General features: G+C 50.1%; 1 protein-coding gene across 1 annotated transcript; it reads right to left on the bottom strand.

Annotated features, from left to right (window-relative positions):
• Nucleotides 1-17,201: 17,201 nt before the first annotated feature.
• Nucleotides 17,202-22,554, bottom strand: LOC139839043 (uncharacterized). Its single transcript, XM_071829086.1, has 5 exons — nt 22,490-22,554; nt 20,211-21,006; nt 19,885-20,108; nt 19,374-19,833; nt 17,202-17,447 (listed from the first exon to the last, which is right to left on the bottom strand). Exons 1-5 carry the CDS (start codon nt 22,552-22,554, stop codon nt 17,202-17,204), a joined length of 1,791 nt encoding a protein of 596 aa, XP_071685187.1.
• Nucleotides 22,555-26,593: the final 4,039 nt, after the last annotated feature.

Genomic DNA, 26,593 nt, shown 5'->3' with positions numbered 1-26,593 from the left:
CACGGATAAATTATGGTGGCTGTTGGCCCTGCCAGGCCAGCTTACATAGCGGCGCGATCCATTTGATCCATGCTGGCAATTTTTATACGTTGGCAACAAACTAGTTAAATAGTAGTATAAAGATAAAAGCATGGTAACATTAAGATTTTTATTCAAATTTTGTTATATATTATAAGTTTGAATGGAAAGCAATTGAATTTAAAACATGAAGGACCCTACTCGTCGTCGACTAGGGGGGCGTGGCGGCCCAGCTTCGCTGTCGTTCTTCGCTCAAGATCTAGCGTCGGAGTGAATGGCGGCCCATGGAGGATAGGCGCGAATGGCCAGTGCCCACACTGGCCCAATTGTTGGAGACAATAGGAAGAAAAGAAGAGTGATATAGCCACATATTTTCCAAGCGGAAGATGGTGCTACGCGGCGTCTTAGAAGAGGCAACAAGGTGAAGAGGGATGTGATTGGACTTGGTTCTATAGGAATAAGTAAGCGTGGAGTCAGGCAAGGCGAAGCTCCACTCAGGGCTAACGAGAGCCCTATTAAGGCGAGCAAGGACGGGGTGTCCTGCTGGTTGGACCACGTGAATTGTGTGTCAAAAGGGGGATCTCAAGGATGCCAAGGTTATTGATCAAACCGTTGAAAAGATGAGCTTCAGACACGTTGACGTTATCGTTTGATTTGTCTCTAAGGGATCTGGCCAGATTGAAATCGCCGAGAATGGCAATGGGGCTAGAAACGGAGGCAAAAACATGCTCAATAGAGGTTAAGAAGTTGGGTTTTTGGGAGTGAGTGCAAGCGTCGTAAAAGCTTATTATGGAAAAGGTGGTTCATCTGCATGCAGGAAGAAGGTGGAGGTGATGGAGAAGTTATCGATAGAGTGGTGAATACGATCAAAGAGTAGACCTCTGATTCGAAGTAAAACGAAATATAACACTCAGCAAAAGAAAAAAAATCTTTTCAGGTAGTGACACTGCAGTGCAACGGATACTACTTGAGTAGACCTCTGATTAGGAAGAAAATGCAGCAGACCCGTCGTCCCCAGCTCGATCGAGCACCGAATGGAGCTAATGGTGGTGTCGTGTGGTGACTAGTGACGGCACCACATATTGTATGTTGAAGTCGTCCGATCAGACTTCAGATTCTCTAACTTGGAAGTGCAAAGTCAGAGGTGAACAATACCCCTAATTTGGACTTATTTTCTGCCGTTGGATTTAAACCTAACGATATAATATATCGCTACATGACAATGAATAGTTCCGGCAAAGAGGGAACGCTACAGTACTATCTCTGCAATGAAATGCATATGCATAGTGTTTTTCGCAGATTGGATTGATCTGGGCCCTTCAATTAAGTTTGACGATTGCAATCACAAGTCAGAGTACTATAGCTCGGTGACTTGTCTTCACCTAGGGTGTGTTCGGTTTAAGAACCAAGTAAAATGTAATGTCATGGTTTCATTCTAGAAGAATAGGTTGGTTCTATTCTTGTGTTTAGTTTGAGCTAGAATATGGAATGGGTTGGTTCGGTTGGAGAGTGAAATGTAACAGATTCTGAGAATAGAAGATGTGAGCATGCGTGGAGTTCGTTTAGCAGAATAAAGTTATGAGAGAATAAAGGAGTTGAGTGAGTGTAGGTGGCTTTAGCATAGAGGAATGGGGAGATTTCACCGATTTTGAGGAATGAGTGTGCGTTCTAAATCTGGGAGAAATATTCTCTTTTAAGGAACCACCTCGTTTTGTTATTTTTTAACTGAACACCAGAATCATCCTATTACGTTCTACTTCCTGACACCAACCGAACACACCACACCCTAGTTAGAGAATCCGCTTGCTGAGTTCAAAGTCAGTGCCTAGCGCCTCGCCGCCTCCATCTCGTCTCGCTGTATATGCACAGTTCGGCCCGATCATCCATAAAGCGAGATGAGGCCGAGCTAGCGGTTGGCGGGTTGGTGCGTAGCAGCACCCACATCGCCATCTCCATCGGATAGCTGTTTGCGCTGAGTGCGGTACAGGTTCACGCGCTGCACGGCATACGCCATCACTTGGACTTCGGAGAGCTACGACGTGATCTCAACGATGATGTGCGCTGAGAGATGACTTTGTTTCTTTCACTTTCACAAGCTATACAGGCCGGCCTTTACGTCTAGGCTGTAATTAACATGGCCGTGTCGTCCATGTGCGTAGGTTTGTGTGTGTGTGTGAATGTTTTGTGTATATCTTATGTGGCAGTGAGTTAATGAGGAGAGAGGAGGATGGAGTAACATAGCTAGTTAGACTAGTCATAGTGGGAAGTAACATAGAGTAGTAACATGCACATGTTACTACTCTATGTTACTACCTTCATAGTGGTTAGTAACATCAAAGTAGTATCATATATGTCTTCATTAATTAGTTTATAGACTCATTGTATCTTGGGAAGTGTGATGTTACAGTAACTAGCTATGTTACTCCATCCTCCTCTCTCCTCATTAACTCACTGCCACATAAGCAAATTTGCTGTGTTGGACACTTAGTTACTAGTGAAGTTACTCCCACTAGTTATGTTACTCCATCCTCCTCTCTCCTCATTAACTCACTGCCACATAAGCAAATTTGCTGTGTTGGACACTTAGTTACTAGTGAAGTTACTCCCACTATGAGTAGTCTTACTGTAACATCACACTTCCCAAGATACAATGAGTCTATAAACTAATTAATGAAGACATATATGATACTACTTTGATGTTACTAACCACTATGAAGGTAGTAACATAGAGTAGTAACATGTGCATGTTACTACTCTATGTTACTTCCCACTATGACTAGTCTAGAGAGTACTAGTCGAGTGCCTATTGGTCTAGTGCGTCTCGGCGAGATAGTTAATTAAGCTTAGCAGCCGTGCTATGATAACAAGCGGCCGGGCAGCTTTATCGCCGGTTGCTTTTGGTCACATACTGTACTACTGTATTGGTGTGCGTGCGCGGCGGAAACATGATTGGCCAAAACGATGAAACTTCGACTGCACCTACGTATCGATTCAAAGAGGAGGCTGAGAGCTTGGCCTCTACATCAAAAAGAAGCATACAACATCCGTAATAAGAAATATTAACCCTATGGTAAATCAAGAATGTATTTTTTTGTGTGAAAGCAACAACCACTACAGGAATGGTGACAGATGCCGACGGCCAGAGTGTACGCCGACGGCCAAATGTCGGGGCCGTCGGCGTACAGCCTCGCCGGGCCAGCTCGGGACGACGACCGTCGGCGTCTACGTACCGTCGGCGTACATGTTCCTATGCCGAGGGCGGCCGTCGGCGTCTACCTGGCCCTCGGCGTAGGCAGTAGCATGGTGCCTGTTCCATCCGCGTCATCACTGCCCTCTCACGGCGTCAGGTCAGACGCCGAGGGCTACCCTCGGCATAGGGCATGGCCCCCCTGTGCCGACGGCCACCCTCGGCATATAGCTTTTTTTTATTTTTTTTCTTTTTTCTCTCTCTCATATTACTTTATATTATGTTTCTATTATTTATTTACTAGTATGAATTATGTAAAAAAGGTTCTATTTTTTAAGAATTCGTAGATGGCATATATGTAGGTCCCACGGGTGACGCTCTTCGCAGACGGGTCAACCGGAGCCACTAGGCCCAACTTCTGTTATCTATGTACATATGTCCTTAAAATTTTAGGAAAAATTCCATTGCTAACCCTAACTCCAACCCTAACCCTAACCGAGGCCATTCCCGCCCTTGGGTTTCCCGCTTCTGCGGGCCAACTTTCTATTTTGCGAACATTTTGGTAACCCTAAACCTCACCCGGATCCTATCCCTAACCCTAACCCTAGGGGTAGATCTGCGGGGTCCCCGCCCTAGGGTTTGGCTAACCTTGCATGTACCCGGCATTGACGATTTCCGTATGCATGGGCTAGCACTTGGTAAAATCCAGGATCTGTATGTGGAAACTCCCGCCACGGCTCAAACGGAGCCTATTTTATGGTAAAGTATGCCCAACCTATGGTTTCCATGTACATATGTCCTAAACAAAGCAAAACAAGTAAAAAAGTCCATTGGTAAACCCTCGCACAGAGAAAGCTATAGGGGTAGATCTGCGGGGTCCCCGCCCTAGGGTTTTCCAAGATACAGACCATCGGAGCGTCGGAATCGCTGGAAAACTTGTGTGTGTCCACATGGCATGCACAAAAGTGATTTGAGAAGGTTTTATATCCAAGGCTACCCCCCAAGGTGTGTCCGGCTTCTCGGACAGGGGGTTCCTACACTTAGGCAGATTCTGGGTGTATAGGGGGGAACTCCCTCGGAGGTGAACCGGAGAGAAACTTGGGATCATATGGGATGATCCTTGTTACCACATGTACCTATGACCTAACCAAGCTAAAATGGAGGCATATGCCCACCGGGGGACCCCCGATGGGATGCAGTCAAAGGGGTAGACCGCGCGGTCAACATAACTAGGGTTTTGTCAGAAATCGAGCGTCGGATCTAGGGAATGGCCCCAAAACTTGTGAGTGTCCACATGGCATGGCATGCACAAAAGTGATACATTTAAGAACTTAAGACCCACACACGAACCGAAACACTTAAAGAACTACACCCACACAGGAACCAAAACACTTAAAGAACTACACCCACAGAGGAACCAAAACACTTAAAGAACTAGACCCACACACAAACCAAAACATTTAAAGAACTACACCCACACACGAACAAAGCACTTAACACTGGGTCGACGCATGACCCGCTAGACACACGGACTCGACACACACACATATTAATCAAAAGTCGAAATCTTCATCCTCGCTGGGGGTGTCCTCTGAAGCGGTGGTTGTGAGGTTCCACGACCACCGTTCATCATCCTCCCCCCATGTCGACGCCTCTCCTTTGGCGTACTCTGCTTCAACCTCGGCCTTCCTCTGCCGCTTTCCCGCCCTCCTCTCTCTCCTGTACGTCTGCTTGTCCTTCCGTAATGCGCGCTCTGCCTCGACGGCTCCGAGGGATTGTCTCTGCGCCACCGTGCCATGAACTGCTCGTCCGCCTCGGTGGTATCAATCCGCCGGCGGCCGGACACCTGCCGCCGCGCTTCACCACCGTGAGCGAAGTAGCGGCTCAGTAGAGAGACTCTGAGCTTCCGTCAGAGACCTGACCTCCGGGAAGTTCATTTCGTGGCGCGGCCGGCCAAACCTCCAAGCCGCAACGTCGTATGCGCGGGCAGCAGCCTCCTTCGTGTAGAAGGTGCCGAGCCACACACGTGTACCACCGGCGGTGATTTCAGCCGCGAAATGTCCGCGGGCCGCAGGCGAACGCCGATGAAGCCCGTGTTGCTACGGCGACGAGGAGCCATCTCAGTGGCAGCTCAGCTCAGAGGATTTTGTGGTTCTGTTGGATGAGAGAAGCGATGAAGGGAGAAAATGTTGCTGGTGCTGTTAGTGGAGAAGACATGGCTATATATAGGCCGGCGAGGGGCTGAAACGGCGGGAAAACTTGGCGGGAGAGAATGGGCGGGAAAGGGTGGGCGGGAAAACTTGGCGGGAGATAATGAGCAGGAAAGGGTGGGCGGGTAAACTTGGCGGGAAATCATGGTGGGAAAAAAGGGCGGGAGAGAAGCAGCGGGAAAGGGTGGGCGGGAAAAAAGGGTTTCGTTAGAAATCGAGCATCGGATCTAGGGAATGGCCCCAAAACTTGTGTGTGTCCACATGGAATGCACAAAAATGATTTGAGATGGTTTTATATCCAAGGCTACCCCCCAGGTGTGTCCGGCTTCTCGGACAGGGGGTTACTACACTTAGGCAGATTATGCATGTATAGGGGGGAACTCCCTCGTAGGTGAACCGGAGAGAAACTTGAGATCATATGGGATGATCCTTGTTTCCACATGTACCTATGACCTAACCAAGCTCAAATGGAGGCATATGCCCACCGGGGGACCCCCGATGGGATGCAGTCAAAGGGGTAGATCGCACGATCAACAGAACTAGGGTTTCGTCGGAAATCGAGCATCGGATCTAGGGAATGGCCCCAAAACTTGTGTGTGTCCACATGGAATGCACAAAACTGATTTGAGATGGTTTTATATCCAAGGCTACCCCCCACGTGTGTCCGGCTTCTCGGATAGGGGGTTACTACACTTGGGCAGATTATGCATGTATAGGGGGGAACTCCCTCGGAGGTGAACCGGAGAGAAACTTGAGATCATATGGGATGATCCTTGTTTCCACATGTACCTATGACCTAACCAAGCTCAAATGGAGGCATATGCCCACCGGGGGACCCCCGATGGGATGCAGTCAAAGGGGTAGACCGCGCGGTCAACAGAACAAGGGTTTCGTCGGAAATCAAGCATCGGATCTAGGGAATGGCCCCAAAACTTGTGTGTGTCCACATGGAATGCACAAAAGTGATTTGAGATGTTTTTATATCCAAGGCTACCCCCCCAGGTGTGTCCGGCTTCTCGGACAGGGGGTTACTACACTTAGGCAGATTATGCATGTATAGGGGGGAACTCCCTCGGAGTTGAACCGGAGAGAAACTTGAGATCATATGGGATGATCCTTGTTTCCACATGTACCTATGACCTAACCAAGCTCAAATGGAGGCATATGCCCACCGGGGGACCCCCGATGGGATGCAGTCAAAGGGGTAGATCGCACGATCAACAGAATTAGGGTTTCGTCGGAAATCGAGTATCGGATCTAGGGAATGGCCCCAAAACTTGTGTGTGTCCACATGGAATGCACAAAACTGATTTGAGATGGTTTTATATCCAAGGCTACCCCCAGGTGTGTCCGGCTTCTCGGACAGGGGGTTACTACACTTGGGCAGATTATGCATGTATAGGGGGGAACTCCCTCGTAGGTGAACCGGAGAGAAACTTGAGATCATATGGGATGATCCTTGTTTCCACATGTACCTATGACCTAACCAAGCTCAAATGGAGGCATATGCCCACCGGGGGACCCCCGATGGGATGCAGTCCAAGGGGTAGACCGCGCGGTCAACGTAACTAGGGTTTCGTCGAAATCAAGCATCGGATCTAGGGAATGGCCCCAAAACTTGTGTGTGTCCACATGGAATGCACAAAAGTGATTTGAGATGTTTTTATATCCAAGGCTACCCCCTGTGTGTCCGGCTTCTCGGACGGGGGTTACTACACTTAGGCGGATTATGCATGTATAGGGGAACTCCTCGGAGTTGAACCGGAGAGAAACTTGAGATCATATGGGATGATCCTTGTTTCCACATGTACCTATGACCTAACCAAGCTCAAATGGAGGCATATGCCCACCGGGGGACCCCCGATGGGATGCAGTCAAAGGGGTAGACCGCGCGGTCAACAGAACTAGGGTTTCATCGGAAATCGAGCATCGGATCTAGGGAATGGCCCCAAAACTTGTGTGTGTCCACATGGAATACACAAAAGTGATTTGAGATGGTTTTATATCCAAGGCTACCCCCAGGTATGTCCGGCTTCTCGGACAGGGGGTTACTACACTTAGGCAGATTATGCATGTATAGGGGGGAACTCCCTCGTAGGTGAACCGGAGAGAAACTTGAGATCATATGGGATGATCCTTGTTTCCACATGTACCTATGACCTAACCAAGCTCAAATGGAGGCATATGCCCACCGGGGTACCCCCGATGGGATGCAGTCAAAGGGGTAGACCGCGCGGTCAACAGAACTAGGGTTTCGTCGGAAATCAAGCATCGGATCTAGGGAATGGCCCCAAAACTTGTGTGTGTCCACATGGAATGCACAAAAGTGATTTGATATGGTTTTATATCCAAGGCTACCCCCCCAGGTGTGTCCGGCTTCTCGGACAGGGGGTTACTACACTTAGGCAGATTATGCATGTATAGGGGGGAACTCCCTCGGAGTTGAACCGGAGAGAAACTTGAGATCATATGGGATGATCCTTGTTTCCACATGTACCTATGACCTAACCAAGCTCAAATGGAGGCATATGCCCACCGGGGGACCCCCGATGGGATGCAGTCAAAGGGGTAGACCGCGCGGTCAACAGAACTAGGGTTTCATCGGAAATCGAGCATCGGATCTAGGGAATGGCCCCAAAACTTATGTGTGTCCACATGGAATGCACAAAAATGATTTGAGATGGTTTTATATCCAAGGCTACCCCCAGGTGTGTCCGGCTTCTCGGACAGGGGGTTACTACACTTAGGCAGATTATGCATGTATAGGGGGGAACTCCCTCGTAGGTGAACCGGAGAGAAACTTGAGATCATATGGGATGATTATTGTTTCCACATGTACCTATGACCTAAACAAGCTCAAATGGAGGCATATGCCCACCGGGGGACCCCCGATGGGATGCAGTCAAAGGGGTAGACCGCACGGTCAACAGAACTAGGGTTTCGTCGGAAATCGAGCATCGGATCTAGGGAATGGCCCGAAAACTTGTGTGTGTCCACATGGAATGCACAAAACTGATTTGAGATGGTTTTATATCCAAGGCTACCCCCAGGTGTGTCCGGCTTCTCGGACAGGGGGTTACTACACTTAGGCAGATTATGCCTGTATAAGGGGGAATCCCTCGGAGGTGAACCGGAGAGAAACTTGAGATCATATGGGATGATCCTTGTTTCCACATGTACCTATGACCTAACCAAGCTCAAATGGAGGCATATGCCCACCGGGGGACCCCCGATGGGATGCAGTCAAAGGGGTAGACCGCGCGGTCAACAGAACTAGGGTTTCGTCGGAAATCGAGCATCGGATCTAGGGAATGGCCCCAAAACTTGTGTGTGTCCACATGGAATGCACAAAAGTGATTTGAGATGGTTTTATATCCAAGGCTACCCTCCCAGGTGTGTCCGGCTTCTCGGACATGGGGTTACTACACTTAGGCAGATTATGCATGTATAGGGGGGAACTCCCTCGGAGTTGAACCGGAGAGAAACTTGAGATCATATGGGATGATCCTTGTTTCCACATGTACCTATGACCTAACCAAGCTCAAATGGAGGCATATGCCCACCGGGGGACCCCCGATTGGATGCAGTCAAAGGGGTAGACCGCGCGGTCAACAGAACTAGGGTTTCGTCGGAAATCGAGCATCGGATCTAGGGAATGGCCCCAAAACTTGTGTGTGTCCACATGGAATGTACAAAAGTGATTTGAGATGGTTTTATATCCAAGGCTACCCCCCCAGGTGTGTCCGGCTTCTCGGACAGGGGGTTACTACACTTAGGCAGATTATGCATGTATAGGGGGGAACTCCCTCAGAGTTGAACCAGAGAGAAACTTGAGATCATTTTATTCTTAGTATCTTCATTTTATTATGTCAACATGCTTCTTAATTGCATTGTGCCTTTTATTCTTAGTATCTTCATATAATATGTCTTTGTGCTTAACTGTTTTATTCTTCTCAATGCAGGTGACTGAACAATATGAGCAGCGGCAAGGCAGACTCCGAGAGCTTGCTTAAGACGCTGGCGCAGGTGAAGAGGAATATTCCTAGAGTGCCTAGACGGAGTGATCGAGCCCCAGTGCAAAATCCGCGTTACGCCGATGGTACCGATGGAGGACGAGGAGGACGAGGTGGAGGTCGAGGACGAGGACGAGGAGGACGAGGTGGAGGACGAGGTGGCGGCGGGGTACACATGGACTTTGACGAGCCACCCTCCGCTTCTGGCGACGTGGCTCCTGAGTTGTACCTTGAGGGTCCGTCTAGTGGGGAGGTGGAGATGGAGACGGAGTCTACACACGAGTCGGACTCTAGGGCTGAGTTGGAGGTCATGGAGGGTGAAGGCGCGCCGAAGCCCTTGAAGCTTCGTGGAGAAACTAGAGTCCCCGATGCGAGGAAGGAGCCGAAGACCCATGATGACAAGGCCCTTATCATTCCTTCGAGCGATGAGTAAGTGTACTACTTCAGAAATTTCGAACATGTATTTTCATCTTGGACATAATAAACAATTTGGCATGTGTACTAATGTGTGATTTATTTGCAGCAACTGGACATGGGATGCCAAGCCCCCCGCATGCCTAACAGCTTGCTTGGGGCTCTGATTAAGAAGTTCTGGCCCGGCAGATACACTCCCCTTAGCACGGTCCCTGATGGCCCGACGAAGCTAGCCACTACTTGGGCGGACTATGAGGATGCCCCTGCCGTAGGCTTCGCGACATCTGCTGAGGCTGTGACCACCAAGTTCTGGGTAAGGCATATATTTCTCGAGCACCGTTCATAGTTGATGACCCTAATGTGCTAACTCATGACTTTCACAACTGATTTATGCATGATTGAAGTGCTTCTATCGTGTGGACCCGGAGCATGAGACGCAGGCGCGTCTCACTTTGCGTGGCGCTTGCGAGAGGTTGACACCGCAGCAGTGGTACAACCAAAAGTTCACCAGCGCTAGTGCCTTCTGGGCTAACAAGGGTAAGAGGGTCAAGAAGGAGTACTATGTTGGTAACCAGCCTACGGAGGAATGGGCAATGACCATTGAGGAGTACATGTCGGTGAGTAAAATGTCAATGAGATTCTACATTGCTGCTAAGTTTTCATTGAATTATCTTGAGCTGAGTATTGCGTTTTCAGGTTTGTCCCGAGTGGGCCGAGCAGCATAGGGAGGCATGGGAGGAGCTGATTAGGGCGAGGTGGCTCAGGCAGGATGAGGAGTTTGCAGCTGTGTCGAGGCGTAACATGGAGAACCGAGGCACCGATGGCACACACTGCGCGGGAAACCGCGACTACACCCGCTTCAAGGGGGAAAAGGTATGTATATACATGGAACGACCTTCTTTCATTTCCCGTCATGTCTCATTTGTGGTACGCTTAACTTTTCTTTTCGCGATGCAGGTGGCCGAGGCACCACCTGGGGTGGTGCTTCATGATGCCCAGATATATGACATGATGCGGACGAAGCAGAAGCCCAATCCCGCATTGCCTCAGCCACAGTACTACGGCAATGCCAAGGCCGCCAAGGAGGACTACTGCGACATGGTCAAGTCTCGTCACCCCGAGGTGGATGACCCCTTGAGCATTCCGGTCGACGAGGAGTCGTTGGTCCTGTCGGGGCACGGGCGTCCGCATGGCCGTTTCCCCTTTCTGAATAAGGCGGTCAAGCCTACCCACTCCACGAGCTACACGCGTCTCAAGCATACCCTCACCGCCGACAGCCCCCAGCCTCGTCCACGGCCTGCTCGTCCACCCGCCTACGATGTAAGTTTTCCTCATTTTCATCCTCTTTCCGGTTTTCCTTCCTACATGGCTAAGTGTTTACGAGATTCATTGTTTCTGAAATTGTAGCCTGAGTTCGAGGCGGCCTTCGAAGCCTGCAATGAAGCGTATCAGCAGGCCGCTGCCCAGTGGAATAGGCAGAATACGGCCTATATGGCGTATATAGGAGTAAGTCTGAATCTTTCTTCTCGCTAGTAGATCACAAGTCTCAGTTTGATGCTTTATTTCTGCAAAGCCTAACTTGTAACCTATCTTGCAGGAAATGATGATCTCTATGTCTACTGGTACACCGCCACCGGCTCGAGTTACCGTGGCGGGGGACATGCCTATCATGCCATCGAAGGCAGCTTTCGCTGCGACTTACTACGGATCCACACCGGAGGTAAGTTCTTTGCCAAACCGGTAGTTACCACTTTCCTTTGCCTCGCAAGTTGCTAACATGTAGGGAACACGTAGGGAACGGGATGGTCCGGGAACCAGGCATCGCCGGGTGGGCGCGAGGTCACACCGGTTCATGAAGGTGGTCGGTCTCCTGGGCGTTCTGCTGGTGTCTCTCCATCGACTACTCCTGGGACTACTCCCGGTGCCTCTCCGTCGACTTCTCCTGGGCGTGCTACCGGTCCTTCTCCAGGTGGTTCTTCTGCAGCTTCTACCGGAGCGCGACCTCGGGCTCCTCGTTTCGCCAACGATGTGGGCGGACACACCCCGCCCGGGTCCTTCCTCCGCTAGTCAGCTTAGAACTAGGGTTTGCTTGCTACTACTATGTATTTGGATGACATGGCACTCTCCGCTCTCCTCTTGTATGCTACTATGTGCACCATGTATGCTACTATGTGAATTATATGCTATTTTGGTGAATTATGGCGAATTTGGTCGATTTTGGATGAATTTGGATGAATTGGACCTGCTGAATTGCATTTGAATTGCAACAGGGAACAGGAACTGGAAAAGAAAAAGGAAAAAAATGTTGCAAGGCCTACGCCGACGGCATTGCCGTCGGCATAGACACTGACATGGACCATATGGTCAGGTCTATGCCGACGGCAATGCCGTCGGCGTAGGCCTTGCGTCTGGACGGTCGCCACGTGGCCATGCCATGCACGTCCCTATGCCGAGGGGGTTGCCCTCGGCGTAGACGCCCACCTGGCGGCGTGCCGCGTGTCCACGTCGCCCCACGGCGCGCAGATGGCTGGGATATGCCGAGGGGAATACCGTCGGCGTCTGGGGAGCTCTGTTAACGGCGACGGCGCGCCGTGGCGAGACGCTGAGGGCAGCGACGCCGAGGGTGAAGCCGCACCGTCGGCATAGGGAGCGTACACCGACGGCCGGGCGTACGCCGACGGCAGCGTGCCAGGTGCCGAGGAGCCTGAACGCCGAGGCGATATGCCGAGGGCTGCCGTCGGCGTAGCCTACGCCGAGGGCCAGGCGTGGCTACGCCGAGGGCTGCCGTCGGCGTAGCCTACGCCGAGGGCCAGGCGTGGCTACGCCGAGGGCAGCCGGCCGTCGGCGTCTGGGCAGATTCCTGTAGTGAACTAGGAAATCAGTGTTGAATATAAATATAATGCCTAGCCTCTTTCCATTAGATTGATCTTTTGGAAAACTTGATCTTGAGTTCAAGACCCTGCTCGCGCAGTATAAAAAAACAAAGAAAAATTCTATGGCCTGTGCACTGAACCCACACTAAGGACTAAAATAGACTAGACGTGAGGGGGAGTGTAGAATATATAAATATAGTGTCTAGCCTCTTTCCATCAGATCGGTCTTTTAGAAAACTTGGCTAGTGCAACAATCCTATAATCAGAACCTCACGCTTTCAAGAGCCTCGGTTAACATGTATAAGAGAGTCTCGTTGGCGCGGCGCCAAAAAGGATATCTCACCGTTCATGGATGCCAACATGTGGACATTGTTAAGATATAGCATGCGCTTCACTTGTACGGGCTAGGGTTTCGGTCCCACTTCGGGACACCGCGAGAACACTCGAAAGAGACGACTGCCCCATAGTGGTCAATCAAGGATCTTAGGTAGTACTCCCACCATGTTCAATTATAGGATATTAAAAGTAGTAAAACAATGTGTTACAACGTCTTACATTTCCATACAGAGGGAGTATATTTTTTGTAAACTTGCATGTGCTTTTCTTTAACACGGACGGCGCACACTGCAGCGTCTACAACTCTAGAGTACACTAGTGATGAGAGATATGAAAAAGGCAGACCCGTATCCTGGTCGCCCGGCCGATCGAGCCCAACTTCAGCAGGTGGTGGTGTGGTGATGGCAGCAGGAAATGATGCGAGGGAAAGCGCGCCCAGCTTTGGCGCGTATCATCATCATCCAACGACCCGTCTGGCGGAGACGACGACGATGGGTCTTCGGTTCGTCCTCCGCTCCTCGCCACCCCAATCTCCACTCACTGTCTGTTATGCTCGATAGCGATACAGCATACAGGATTACAGGATCAGACCGAGCAATTGGCGGGTTGGTAGTAGCAGCAGCTGTGTCGCCATGAGCATAAATCTGCATGCCATTGCCATACGTACCTCTTGATTTGGACTTGGAGAGCATACATATACGTATCTATTACCTATGTAGGATAACTCCGTTTGATAAATAAAAACATGGTGGAAAATTAAGTTCGCCTCTCCTTAGTTAGGGAAACTTCGAGCTAAATCATGACTGCAGCGCGGGTTCTCATTGCGTAGCAAAGTTAATTTGGAGGAGCGTCGAAAAAGCTTCCGTTGTCGGTAGGGTTTCACTGTTCATCTTCCTGTTTGTTGTCGGAAGTTCTTCAGTTTCCGAAGTTAGCTACTTTCGCCAGTTATATTCAGCTATCTGAATAATCTGTGTGCTGAACACTGGTTTTCTATGCCGACGCGACAATTAGGAGGAGCTGGCTAGAAACGGCGACAGATCTACGCCGACGCATACCGCCATAAATCGCCGGGATAAAATCTCTGAACTTGATGCGTGCACGCGATGCAACATCGGCCGCCCCCACATAGTGGTATAATATCATCAGAATGTCAATCATGCCATGTTGTAATCTCTACGGCCAACTTCCCACAGCTTCTCCGATCTGGCAGCTACATTGTCTCGTCGGATTTCTGGAGCTTTTAGCAGGATCAGTTCACACCAGCATGGGTTTGCACTGGTCGGTCATATTCCTGACGTTTCATTGATTCTCATTCCGCTAGCTGCGACTTACTGAAATGACATGTTTCTTCGTGCGCTAAAATGGGACGGCAAGGAATCTTGGAGGAACAATCACGTATGTATGCTCGATTTCAGCAGTTCGTATCTGTATTTCTGACTAGCGACTACCTGCCTGTACGATGTCCTTTTCGCCTGGGCAAAGTACAATTGTACAAAAGCATCGCGGGACCAGCTCACCGAACTCTTCATCTGGTCTCTCAGATGACGTCGTTCCAGCTTATACCTGAGCATTTCTCGGGCCGTGCCGGGCCTCGGGCCGGGCTGACGAAAGCCCCAGGCCCGGCCTGATCGTCGGGCCGGAAATCTTGGCCCAAGCCCGGCCCATCGTAAGGAAAGCCCGTCGGGCCTCAGGCCGGGCTGCTTCACTAAATCACGTAAAATCATGGCCCAGGCCCGGCCCGGCCCATCCATCGGGCCAAAAAATCAGGCCCAAGCCCAGCCCAGAGGCATGGTCGGGTCAGGCTAGGCCCGGGAATTTCGGGCCGGGCCAGGTTGGGCTGAGCGGGCCAGGCTGCCCATGGCCAGGTCCAGCTCCAGGATCAAAGACATTTTGCAAGGCGATCGACCAAGCTCGGCCTTCTTCCACCGCGCGCGGTGCAGGGAGGAGTACGATAGGTAGGTACTGCCTGCGGGCGCCTCATATATCTCTGATCTCTCTGCTAAGTTGGTTCACATCTCGTTTTCTCCTTTAGCTCTCGCGAGTTGCGCGCTTGCGTTGATGTGCAGCTTGCGTGCGTCGCACACTTGATCCAGAGCAGCTTAGTTGTGTTGGTTTGTTAGTTACAGATCCGACTTGGCCCCATTCCACCAGGTGCTCTTGTTGGCATCCGTGATCCAACCCAGAGAGGTAACCAACACGCGCATTCAGCTATTCCTGCTAGTGTCTCCCACGACACGAAAAAATGGAAAGAAGGTAATGCAAATGACGAAGAAACTCGATCAGGGTGGCGGGCAGAACACTGCCGATCGAGAGCGATTCTCACTGCATTTCCCACTTTTTTTTGGCACATGCTTTGTACAATTATGAATAGTTTTTTATATATTAAAAAAAAAATACTTCCTTCGATCGTATCATGATTTTAGTTTAAAATAAATTAATATAACTAAAACCACGGCACTTATTACGAATCGGAGAGAGTAGAGTAGAATCGGCAGCTGCACACAACTATTTTTATTATAAAACTTTCAGCATTTAGCCTTAGACTTCATGATTATCACACATGGTGTACATAATTAAATAAGCCAGCCAGCGAAATGAAAATTACATAAGGTGCATATGCATAATGTAATTTCTTATAATGCCCTGGCCATATATCTTGCCGCTTCAGAGGTAGGAGAAAGGACAGCATCCCGTCGTGTATAACCCTCATAAAATAGGCAACTCCAGTCTTGTTAAAAGCGTCATCGTTTTGACAAGTTCATATTGCCCGAACAAAGACGTAGACCCTCACATGAATTTGAGCCTTTTTTTTTTTGAGAATTCGGCAGGTGAGCTGCTCGATATATTAATAGAAGAGGGTTCTGAATACAACGACAACCACGACATCAACAACACGATCAAGCATGTGGATGCCAAACCACTGCTGAGAAAGGAAGGGGGAAACACTAGCCGACTACTCGCGAGGTGAGGAGATCTTCGCGCCCGCGAGGTCCCAAGCTGCAGCCTCGTCCGCAATCTTGGCGATCAAAGACTCCAGCGTCGAGGTAGACGCCCGGAAGGTACGGGCATTACGCTCAAGACAAATGTGCCAGAGGACAAGCATAGCCCACGACCGCACGCGAGATGCTTCGGCGTTTGGCAGCCCCGCGGCCAGGCTGCCCAACTAGTCGACGACCCTGTGGTGCACGTCCCAGGTGGCAGGGTTCAGGGTTGGCGCCGCCGCAAGCGTGGCAACCTTCTCCCAAATCCTGCGCGTTAGGGGGCACTCGACGAACAAGTGTGCGGTAGTCTCAAGGTTACGCATGCAAAGTGGGCAGAAGTAGCCATTTGGCCATTGTCGCGCCAGAAGTCTATCAGCTGTCATCAGCCGGTTCTGAGCGAGCAACCAGGCGAAGAGCCGACATCTAGGAGTAGCCCAAGGCTTCCAGATGAGCTGGACAAAGGGTGACTCCACCGCACCCGCAAACTGGAGACGGTAAGCGGAGGAGGCCGAGTAGACACTGTCGCTGGAGAAGCGCCAGGTGAACTTGTCGCGCATCCCCAGGGAGAGCTGCGCCAGTTCCAGCAGCGCGCGAAGAGCCACGAATGACTCCAGAAGAGGCGGGGAGACACGCGCGCGCAGGTCCTGCACCCAGATCCCATTTCGCAGGGCATCACGCACGCAACGATGTTTGCGACGCGAGAGGCCGTATAGGGCTGGGGCCAAGGACCTAGGGGATGCCCCGAAGAGCCAGGAGTCGTGCCAGAAACTAGCGGAGGCACCATCCCCAATGTCCACGGAGGTAGCCATGGCAAACAACTCGCGGTCCGAGTCGTCGCAGGGGACCGGGAGGCCAGCCCAGGGCCTCTCAGGCTGGGTGCGCTGGAACCACAACCAGTGGAGGCGTAGCGCGCGGCTGAAACGCTCTAGATCGAGGACGCCCATGCCACCAAGTTCGCGTGGGCGGCAGACCCTAGCCCAGGCGACCTTGCAGCGCCCGCCAGAGCAAGTGACGTCGGCCGCCCACAGCCACGCATGTCATATCTTGTCGACGGCCTTCACAAGCCAAACCGGCGGGGCGAACGAGGAGAAGAGGTAGGTCGGTAGCGCAGAAAGGACAACCTTGAGGAGCGCCAAACGGCCTGCGTGAGAGAAAATGCGAAGCTTCCATCACGCGAGACGGCTCCCCAGCTTGTCGATGAGAGGCTGGAAGTCAATCCGCCGCGGGCGGCGGAAACCGCGCGGCATGCCCAGGTACCGGCAAGGGAAGGAGCCCGTGGCGGCTCCCAGCGGTGACACTATGGCTGCAAGGTCAAGCCCCTGGCGGCCGATGCCGAAGACGGTGCTCTTGGCCAAATTCACGTGGAGGCCAGAGGCAGCGCCGAAGCGGAGGAGGATAGTGTGCACGTGCTCCATCTATGCGCGCACCAGATTTAGAAAAACCGCGGCGTCATCCGCGTACATGGAGCAGCGCAGCTTGTCCTTTCTGCCTCGTAGCGGGGAGAGGAGCCCAACGCCAGTGGCAAGGTCGAAGAGGCGGTGGAGAGGCTCGATCGCGAGGATGAAGAGGAGGGGTGATGTCTACTTCCCCCTCCTTTTCCTGTAGACAGTGTTGGGCCTCCAAGAGCAGAGGTTTGTAGAACAGCAGCAAGTTTTCCCTTAAGTGGATCACCCAAGGTTTATCGAACTCAGGGAGGAAGAGGTCAAAGATATCCCTCTCATGCAACCCTGCAACCACAAAGCAAGAAGTCTCTTGTGTCCCTAACACACCTAATAGGTGCACTAGTTCGGCGAAGAGATAGTGAAATACAGGTGGTATGAATATATATGAGCAGTAGCAACGGTGCCAGAAAATAGCTTGCTGGCTTGTAGTTGATGGTGGTAGTATTGCAGCAGTAGTAACGCAAAGAAACAAGAAACAAGCAGCGATAGCAGTATTTAGGAACAAGGCCTAGGGATTAGACTTTCACTAGTGGACACTCTCAACATTGATCACATAACAGAATAGATAAATGCATACTCTACACTCTTGTTGGATGATGAACACATTGCGTAGGATTACACGAACCCTCAATGCCGGAGTTAACAAGCTCCACAATAATGCTCATATTTTAGTAACCTTTAGTGTAAGATAGATCAAAAGACTAAACCAAGTACTAGCATAGCATGCACACTGTCACCTTCATGCATATGTAGGAGGAATAGATCACATCAATATTATCATAGCAATAGTTAACTTCGCAATCTACAAGAGATCATGATCATAGCATAAACCAAGTACTAACACGGTGCACACACTGTCACCTTTACACACGTGCAGGAGGAATAAAACTACTTTAATAACATCACTAGAGTAGCACATAGATGAATTGTGATACAAAACTCATATGAATCTCAATCATGTAAAGCAGCTCATGAGATCATTGTATTGAAGTACATAGAAGAGAGATTAACCACATAGCTACCGGTACAGCCCCGAGCCTCGATGGAGAACTACTCCCTCCTCATGGGAGCAGCAGCGGTGATGAAGATGGCGGTGGAGATGGCAGCGGTGTCGATGGAGAAGCCTTCCGGGGGCACTTCCCCGCTCCGGCAGCGTGCCGGAACAGAGACTCCTGTCCCCCAGATCTTGGCCTCGCGATGGCGGCGGCTCTGGAAGGTTTCTGTGGGTTTCGTCGAACGCATCAGGGTTTTCGCGACGGAGGCTTTAAATAGGCGAAGAGGCGGCGCAGGAGGGCTGAAGGGGTGACGACACCATAGGGCGGCGCGGCCAGGGCCTGGGCCGCGCCGGCCTATGGTCTGGGGGCCCAGTGCCCCCCCTCTGGTCCTTCTCGTGTGTTCTGGATGCTTCCGGTGAAAATAGGAACCTGGGCGTTGATTTCATCCAAGTCCGAGACTCTGTCGTTACTAGGATTTCTGAAACCAAAAACAGCAGAAAACAGGAACTGGCACTTCGGCATCTTGTTAATAGGTTAGTTCCAGAAAATGCACGAATATGACATAAAGTGTGCATAAAACATGTAGATAACATCAATAATGTGGCATGGAACATAAGAAATTATCGATACGTCGGAGACGTATCAAGGGGCGAGAGGGGGTCCCCCTGCCTGAGACCGCGGTGGTGGGGGAAGCGCGGCCCGACCTCGCCATTTAGGATGACACGGGAGGATGAGGTCACGAGCATCATCGCGATCAAGTCGCACCAACGGGTGCTGAAACCCCGCGCGCGCAACAAGTCCAAGAGGTACGTCCAAGATACGGAGTCGAAGGCGCGCGCGATGTTGAGCTTGAGGAAGACAAGGGGGACTGGCCACGATGGAAGTGTCGGACGATCCCTTGCACGTATAGGAAGTTGTCCTGGATGGACCGGCCACGGATGAACGCGCTCTGCCCCTCCGTGATCAGCTCGCCAATGCGTTTGGCCAGCCGGATAGCCAACACCTTCATGAAGAGCTTGGCCACTCCATGCATCAGACTAATGGGACGGAAATCGGCGAGCGATGCGGGGTTGTCGATCTTCGGGATGAGGACGATGTGCGAGGAGTTGATGCAGGACAGGCTAGATCGGTTAGTGTTGTGGAGCTGCTGGAAGGCGCGCACAACGTCGGACTTAATGGTTTGCCAACACGCCTTGAAGAATAGGGCGTTGAAACCATCGGGCCCGGTTGCCTTGTCGCTAGGCATCTCAAGGAGGGCAGCAAGAATCTCCTCCTCGGAGAAGACCGCGTCGAGCGACGCAAGGTCAGCTACAGGCAGCCCAAGCTCCTCCCAATTGAGCTCCTCCTGCCCCGCGTCCGCGGCGCTGAAGAGCGACGTGAAATGGGAGTGGACAACATGCTGCTTATGGCGCTACTCCGTGGCCGTGCCCCCAGCGTGGTGGAGGGCGTGGATGAAGTTTTTCCAGCGACGACCATTAGCCTTGAGGTGGAAGAAACGTGTGTTGGAATCTCCCGTGCGGAGCCAAGAGATACGAGAGCGCTGCTTCATCTTGATCCTTTCGATGACCGCAAGCCCTAAAACACGGGATTTGAGCAGGCACCGCAGCTCGCGCTCGTCCTCCTGCAAGGGACGAGACTCCTGTGCGCAATCAAGCTGGAAGATGATATCCTCAGCCATCAGCAGCTGGAGCTTGGTGTCCCCAACTCAAAACTTGTGCCACCTTTTGAGGGCCTTACCCACACGGTGCAGCTTGAAGGACAGTCGGCCCATGGCGTCCAAGGCCGGGGTGGGTGCGGCCCAAGAGGTTGCAACCACGTCCCTGAAGCCGTCTACATGTGGCCAGAAAGCCTCAAACCGAAACCTAGGGAAATGCCGAACTAGCCCATCGCTAGTGAGAAGCAAGGGGAAGTGGTCGGAGAGGGACGAGGAGAGGGGCTGCAGGCGCACGGCTGAGAAGCAAGCATCCCAAGCCGCGTTGCAGAAGGCACGATCCAGTCGGACGAGGGTGGGGGAGGCCTGCTCGTTGCTCCACGTGAAACGCCGACCGGAGAGCTTGAGCTCCTTGAGCTCCGAGCCGTTGAGGGCGTCGCGGAACCGGCGCATCATCGCCTGGTTAAGATTACCGTTGTTCTTGTCCCGCGCCTCATATATGACATTGAAGTCACCAACGAGCAGCCAGGGGCCGACGATGACGGACCACAGTCGCACCAGCTCCTGGAGGAACAGGATCTTGTCAGCATCGTCGTTAGGGCATACATGGACCTCGTCGACAGCGAAGACGCTAGAGTCCCAGAGTAGCATGATGCCACCCCTGGTACCCGTGGCGAAAAGATCCAAGGCCCCATCAAGATGCGGCCCCCCGATCTCGCAGCGCACCGAATCGGGAACACAACTTAGCTTGGTCTCCTGGAGACAAGCCAGCGCGCAACGATGCTGCAGCAGCATATGGCACACGGCGGCACGCCGCGTCGCGTCGTTGAGCCCGCGAACATTCCAATTGAGCAGCGAGAAGGTAATCATTGGGAAACGAAGGAACCTGTAACATCCCAAAAATTTCAAAACAAACAAAATGAATTTCCCTAGTTCCAAATTTTGGAACTAACAAAAACTTTTATTAAATCAAGTTGATACATAGAGATCTTGTTTAATCCTTTTGCTATTGCCATGATTGCTTGTTTAATTAGATTTTGAAATATTCTTAAACCCTAAATCTCACACCCCCTTTTTCCATCCAAGTTAAAATAAAATAAAAAGAATTTAAATAAGAAAAAGGGCATATGTGCCTATGGCTATTTTTGTAAAACTTTACCCTAGGCATTTCCACTTTGTTTAGAGGTTGGAAAACCTTCATAAACCTTATCTAGTACTTCTCAAACCAATTCCAAGTTGAAACCAAAGAAAATAAAAAGAAACTAAAAATGCCATAGAGGCATATGAGAGTAAAATGCAAATTTGTGAATTTGAGGATCTTGACCCTAAGACTTGTGGTGAATGGTTGGATCACTCCTATATACCATTTCAACACTCAACAACATCAAATGGTCCAAGAACAATCAAATTAAAAATCAAATGCCACATATGCATAGAGGCATATGTGACACATGGCCATTTTACCCAAATCTTGCCCTATGCCCTCCTACCTTACCCAAATGGTGTGAAACCATCTCTAAACCTAATCTAACACTATATGGACCCTAACCCATGCCCAAGTAAAGCAAGGAGAACAAATTACAAGAATAAGAAAAATTGACACATCACCTCTTATGTGTTATGCCCACTTTTGCAAATCTTTGAGCTAGACCTTTTGGAATGGTTTAAATGGTTTGGAAATGTGCCTAAACTAATAAGAATCACTTTGGAGTCAAGAAAAACCAAATCAAAAAGAGAGAAATCAAATAGGGAGAAAATCCCATTTTCACTCACATACACACTTAGCCAATTTTGCAAATCTTCAACCAAGGCCACTTTGGCTTGTGCCATTGTTTGTAAAACACTTATATATGAATAACAAACACAAATGCATCAAAGAAACCCAATTCAAATCAAATTTAAATCAATTATGAGCTCACATGTGATTATGGTCACTTGTGCCAATTTCAGCATGGTACCCACTTTGAGCCCCTGGTTTTTGCAATTTCCTTTCTACACTTGACCAACTCTTTGCACCTCATCCAAGACACCATCAAGGAGAACAACTTTGCCCGAAACCCTCACCCCAAACTCTGTCTCATTTTCAAATTAGAAGCAAGCCAAGTGGAGACTTTAAATCAAATTCAAGATCTTATGCAAAATGAGATTTTGCATTTCAATTCCATTTTGATCACCACCACCACCATTATACTCCAAATAATATATGTTTACAACCCACCAAAAAGAATTGCAAAATTCAAAACTTTACTTCTTTCGAGCATTTCATCAAACACCTTGCTGGCAGGGTATCAAATGTTGCCCATACTGAAAATTGGAGAGGACTTGGTCCAACCCTGGCTCTCTACTGCACTTCTGGAGACCCTCTCTACCCTGCAGCACCAGTGCCACCACTTGCCATCACCACTACTTGACCAAATCCACCAGAGCTTGCCATGCCGTGGCATGGCATGTCCACCTCATGCCATCACCATCTCCCTTCACCTCAGCTGAGCCACAGCATGTCATTGAGCTTTCCCTCACCTCTCTGACCATGACCATGCCCTCCCTTGACCGAACCAGTGTTAGCACTGCCCAGGACTGGCACGCCCAGACACGCCCAAAAAACGCCCACGCGCGCCAGGATGCGCATGGTGACGCCCCAGAGCGCGACAGGACGCCGCCGTGCCCCGTCGACACAGCACTCCCCTCCCTCTCCCCTGGCGCATGCACGCTCACCTCAATGTCGGCTAGCGACTGGACAACGCCACTGGGACACGCTCGCCCTGTAGCCTTCGTCACGGACGACGATCATCCGCCATCGTACTGCCATGGTGCGATGACGTTGACGACGCGACCCTTCCTTCCCCTGCCTCGCCATGACGCTCGTCAGCACTGCCTGGACGTCGCCAACGCTCAGCAACCATCCCTTGCCCCTTCGCTGCCCTGGAACGACGACCTCGTCGACGACCTGCTCCGCACCCTCGGTCGACCCTCGCCCCTATAAATACCGGCTCCCCCTGGATGAGTTCAGCACCTCAGTAGCTTCCCCTCCTTCTCCTCGATCTCCTAGACACTTTCTCCACCTCGATTGAGCTCACCGTCGCCGCAATTTCACCGGAGTCCGCCGCTGCAGCAGCTCAACGAAGCCGACGATTCCGAGCACCCCTGGAGCCGCCGCAACCCTCCTTCGACTCGCCTTCGTCGACAACGCCGTTTGCCCGCCTCACCGACCTCGCTGGACTCCAGTAAGCCGCCCATCGCGACCCCCTCGCCACCGGTAGGGTTAGCTCCTCGCCGCTCCTGCTCGAGGATGAGGACGACTGATAGCCGTCGATCCTCCTTTAAATCCTACGGCTTCAGCGCGGCGTACCGCTTCGCGTGTGAGCACCCGCTGACAAGCGGGGGCCACTGTCGGGCAGCCCGCTGAGATGCTGGGCCGGCCCATCTCTCCCCCGCTGTGCAGCCCACCTCGTTTTCCCGCCAGCCCAGCTTTTTGAATTCAAAATTCCAAATTAGAAAAAAAATGCAATCTGGTGTCAACTTTAAATTTTAATAGGGACAAATATACTTGGCCATTTTTAGTGAATTTTATATGGTTGGAAAGCCTGTGAAATTATCTACCCAATGCCACTGGATTCAAACCAATATCTGGTGGAGAATTAAAGTAGAAAAATAAACAAGGCAAGGACTTTTCTGCCTTAGATTAATTATTAAAAATCAACCAAAAATTCTTTTAAGTTAATTCCAACTCCTATAAATCACATTACACTTGTACTAATTGTTTATGCAAAAATATGCCATGCTTACTTTGAATGATCATGGCCTAGTTTAATTAAAGGACTATATGGCTATTTCTAGTCAAAGATATTGTCCAAAACTATTACTAAATCCTATGGGAGTTTCTCTCTCATTTAAATATTTCATGAAACATTTCAAAATGAGATAGAGACTCTGGTCATTTAGTTCTCATATGAATTGTTTGATGATATTAAATCTTTACCATGTTAGGATTAAATGGTATGAGGTGCTACACCTCATTTAAATCATTTTCTTAAATGATAAGTATGAAGACGTTGACTTTGGTCAACCTAGGTCATATTTTGTTCACGAGAGAAATTAAATCTTAATAAGATAATGAGAGGAAATTATTTCTCTAAGTAATTAAAAATAACACCTAAGTTAGTATGAGAGGAAATTATTTTTCTTAAATAAGAAAACACATCCACCAACTTAATAGTAATGTGTGATGCTAGTTTAAGTGGTGTGAATCATGTGTGTGCTTAGTTTAGCAAATAAGTTTGTTATGATGATTGTGTACCCCGTATTCGTATTTTAGACGCTAGTACCGAGGAGTATCAAGAGGAGGAGGAGGTCTACTTCCAAGGAGAAGAAGACCACTTTGACCGATTCCCCAACCAAGGCAAGCTAATATTCTTGCTAAGTGGAAAGCTCTACAAGAGCAAGGCACCACCACATTTTACTTTATGCTTAATGATCCCATCCCAAGTTTTACTTTACAAGCTTTATTGCTTTTGGTTTATCAAATTTTACTTTTTGATTCATGATTCACTTGGTCTAGAGTAGAATAAGATCATCAAATCTAGCCTAGAGAAATGAAAGCTAGATAACACCCCTCATGATTAGCTGCTAGTGCTAACAAATAAAATTGACTACTCTAGATGGGAACTTGTGAAATGAAATGACTTTGAAAACCTTGGAATGATGAGTCATTCTATTGAAAGATTTTGAAGGTGAATATGACTGGTGAATGACATGGTGAACTTTACAAAAACTGATGGTTGGGTTCGGATGCGATACCATTCCAATTTTGCAAGTACCCCCACAATACCTGATTATGCGTAAGGGCTTAACTAGAAGTTTATGTATCTTAGTATGGGTTCCCTCTAAACAAGCGTCATCGGGGTTAGGCTGGAGGCTGCCTCTACAACAAAAGAAATGATGAGAAATGACGTGAAACGAGGTGAATGTCCGGCCCAAGCCCTGTGCAGTTCCCAGGTTGACAGTTGGTCTTCACTGGGAGGCCAAGCTCATGGGGAGAGGTGCCTATACTAGGGTATGTAAGTGAAAGGTTATGGTTGGTAGTCCGCACACGGAGTGTGATAAATCAGGGCCAGTTAACCCTGACGGATCATTGCAAATGTTGTGGCACAAGTGTACGACCTCTGCAGAGTGTAGAACTATTCGAATAGCCGCGTCCACAGTTATGGACGGTTGGAAAGGCCATACTGTTCCGTCATCAGACCACTTTCAAAAATGTGACATGTGAAGGGTGACTTGTGATTTGAACTTGAAATGGTGAATTTGAATTGAATCACAACAGAGTTGTGGGAATGACACTAATGTTCCCACTTGAGTTAGTTAGCAAATGAAGAGGCTTTTACTAAATGTTTGTGAACTAAAATTGGCTTTATGCAAATAAACTTAGAGCTTAGCACCCCCTTACTATAGTTGATAGTGCTTACATTAGTATTAGTTTGCGAGTACTTTAAAGTACTCATGGATTTGTCTCTGGCTATTCAAATGGCCAGACTATGTAGAGGAACAACAGTACGAGGAAGATGGACAGCAGGACGTCTACGACAACTAGGACCACTCCTGACGTCAACAGTTGCCTGTGGAACAGATGGACCACAACTGCTACTACTTCGCTTCCGCTATATGTGTTTTGTATTTGGATCTCTAGATCCCCTATGTTGTATTAAGACTGGATCATGTGATCCTTTGTTGTAAGACGATTATGTGTTGTAATGAATGATGTGTTGTGATATCAATCTATTATGTCTCGCAAAAACAATATTCCTGGGATTGCGAGGAATGGCATAATAGGCATCTGGACTTAAAAATCCGGGTGTTGACAGAACCCCGGTGAGCCAGCATGAAACACAAAACAACACAAGGATTACGATTACGAGATGATCGAAGACGGTACAATCTAAGATAGGGTAAGGCCTGAGCTCCGTCAAGCTCCTAGAGACGCTGCTCGACGAGGGCAGAACAAAGGGGCCCGAACAGAGGGCCGCGGCCAAGATTGGCGCACACACATCGAAGGCTTCTAACGTGGAAACTGACTAGCTGCGAGGGGCCGGCAGGAGGCATCAGGCGCCAACCTCCTCCGCACCAAGGCATGCCTGCAGGTCCTCGTCCGGCATCGTGATGGAGGCGTGGGAGCCGATCCCAATGATGCGCGCCATCTTGGTGACCGCCTTCCTCCCAAGCGGCGACCTGAAGCGGTCGACGTAGCGGCCGCGCACCATCGGTGTGTGGTCCTGGACGCAGTCGATGAACTCGAGTCGACGCAGGAACAGCGACAACAGGCATGCGGGAGGCAGCGTCCTCCAACAGCATCGGGTCGACGCGAGGGAGGTCGGACCAGCACCGGTCAGCTTCGAAGTCAAACTGGCAAATGGCCAAATCCGACACAGGGCTCCCAGGAGAGACATGTGAGGGAGGCACGGGCTCACCCAGAAGTAGCC

This window comes from Lolium perenne, chromosome 4 (assembly GCF_019359855.2).
Source record: "Lolium perenne isolate Kyuss_39 chromosome 4, Kyuss_2.0, whole genome shotgun sequence".
Classification (NCBI taxonomy): domain Eukaryota; kingdom Viridiplantae; phylum Streptophyta; class Magnoliopsida; order Poales; family Poaceae; genus Lolium; species Lolium perenne.
Note: the sequence above shows the minus strand (reverse complement) of the source record. Positions and strands in the feature narration are given on the sequence as shown.

What these genes read in the sequence shown, in the direction of transcription:
- LOC139839043 (XM_071829086.1), bottom strand. Translation starts at nt 22,554, where the DNA reads ATGGCAAGCTCTGGTGGATTTGGTCAAGTAGTGGTGATGGCAAGTGGT. An exon ending in TGTCCTTCAAGCTGCACCGT is followed by an intron (nt 20,109 to 20,210) that starts GTGGGTAAGGCC and finishes GATTGCGCACAG; the next exon opens with GAGTCTCGTCCCTTGCAGGA. An exon ending in TCCAGGACAACTTCCTATAC is followed by an intron (nt 17,448 to 19,373) that starts GTGCAAGGGATC and finishes GTGCGCGCATAG; the next exon opens with ATGGAGCACGTGCACACTAT.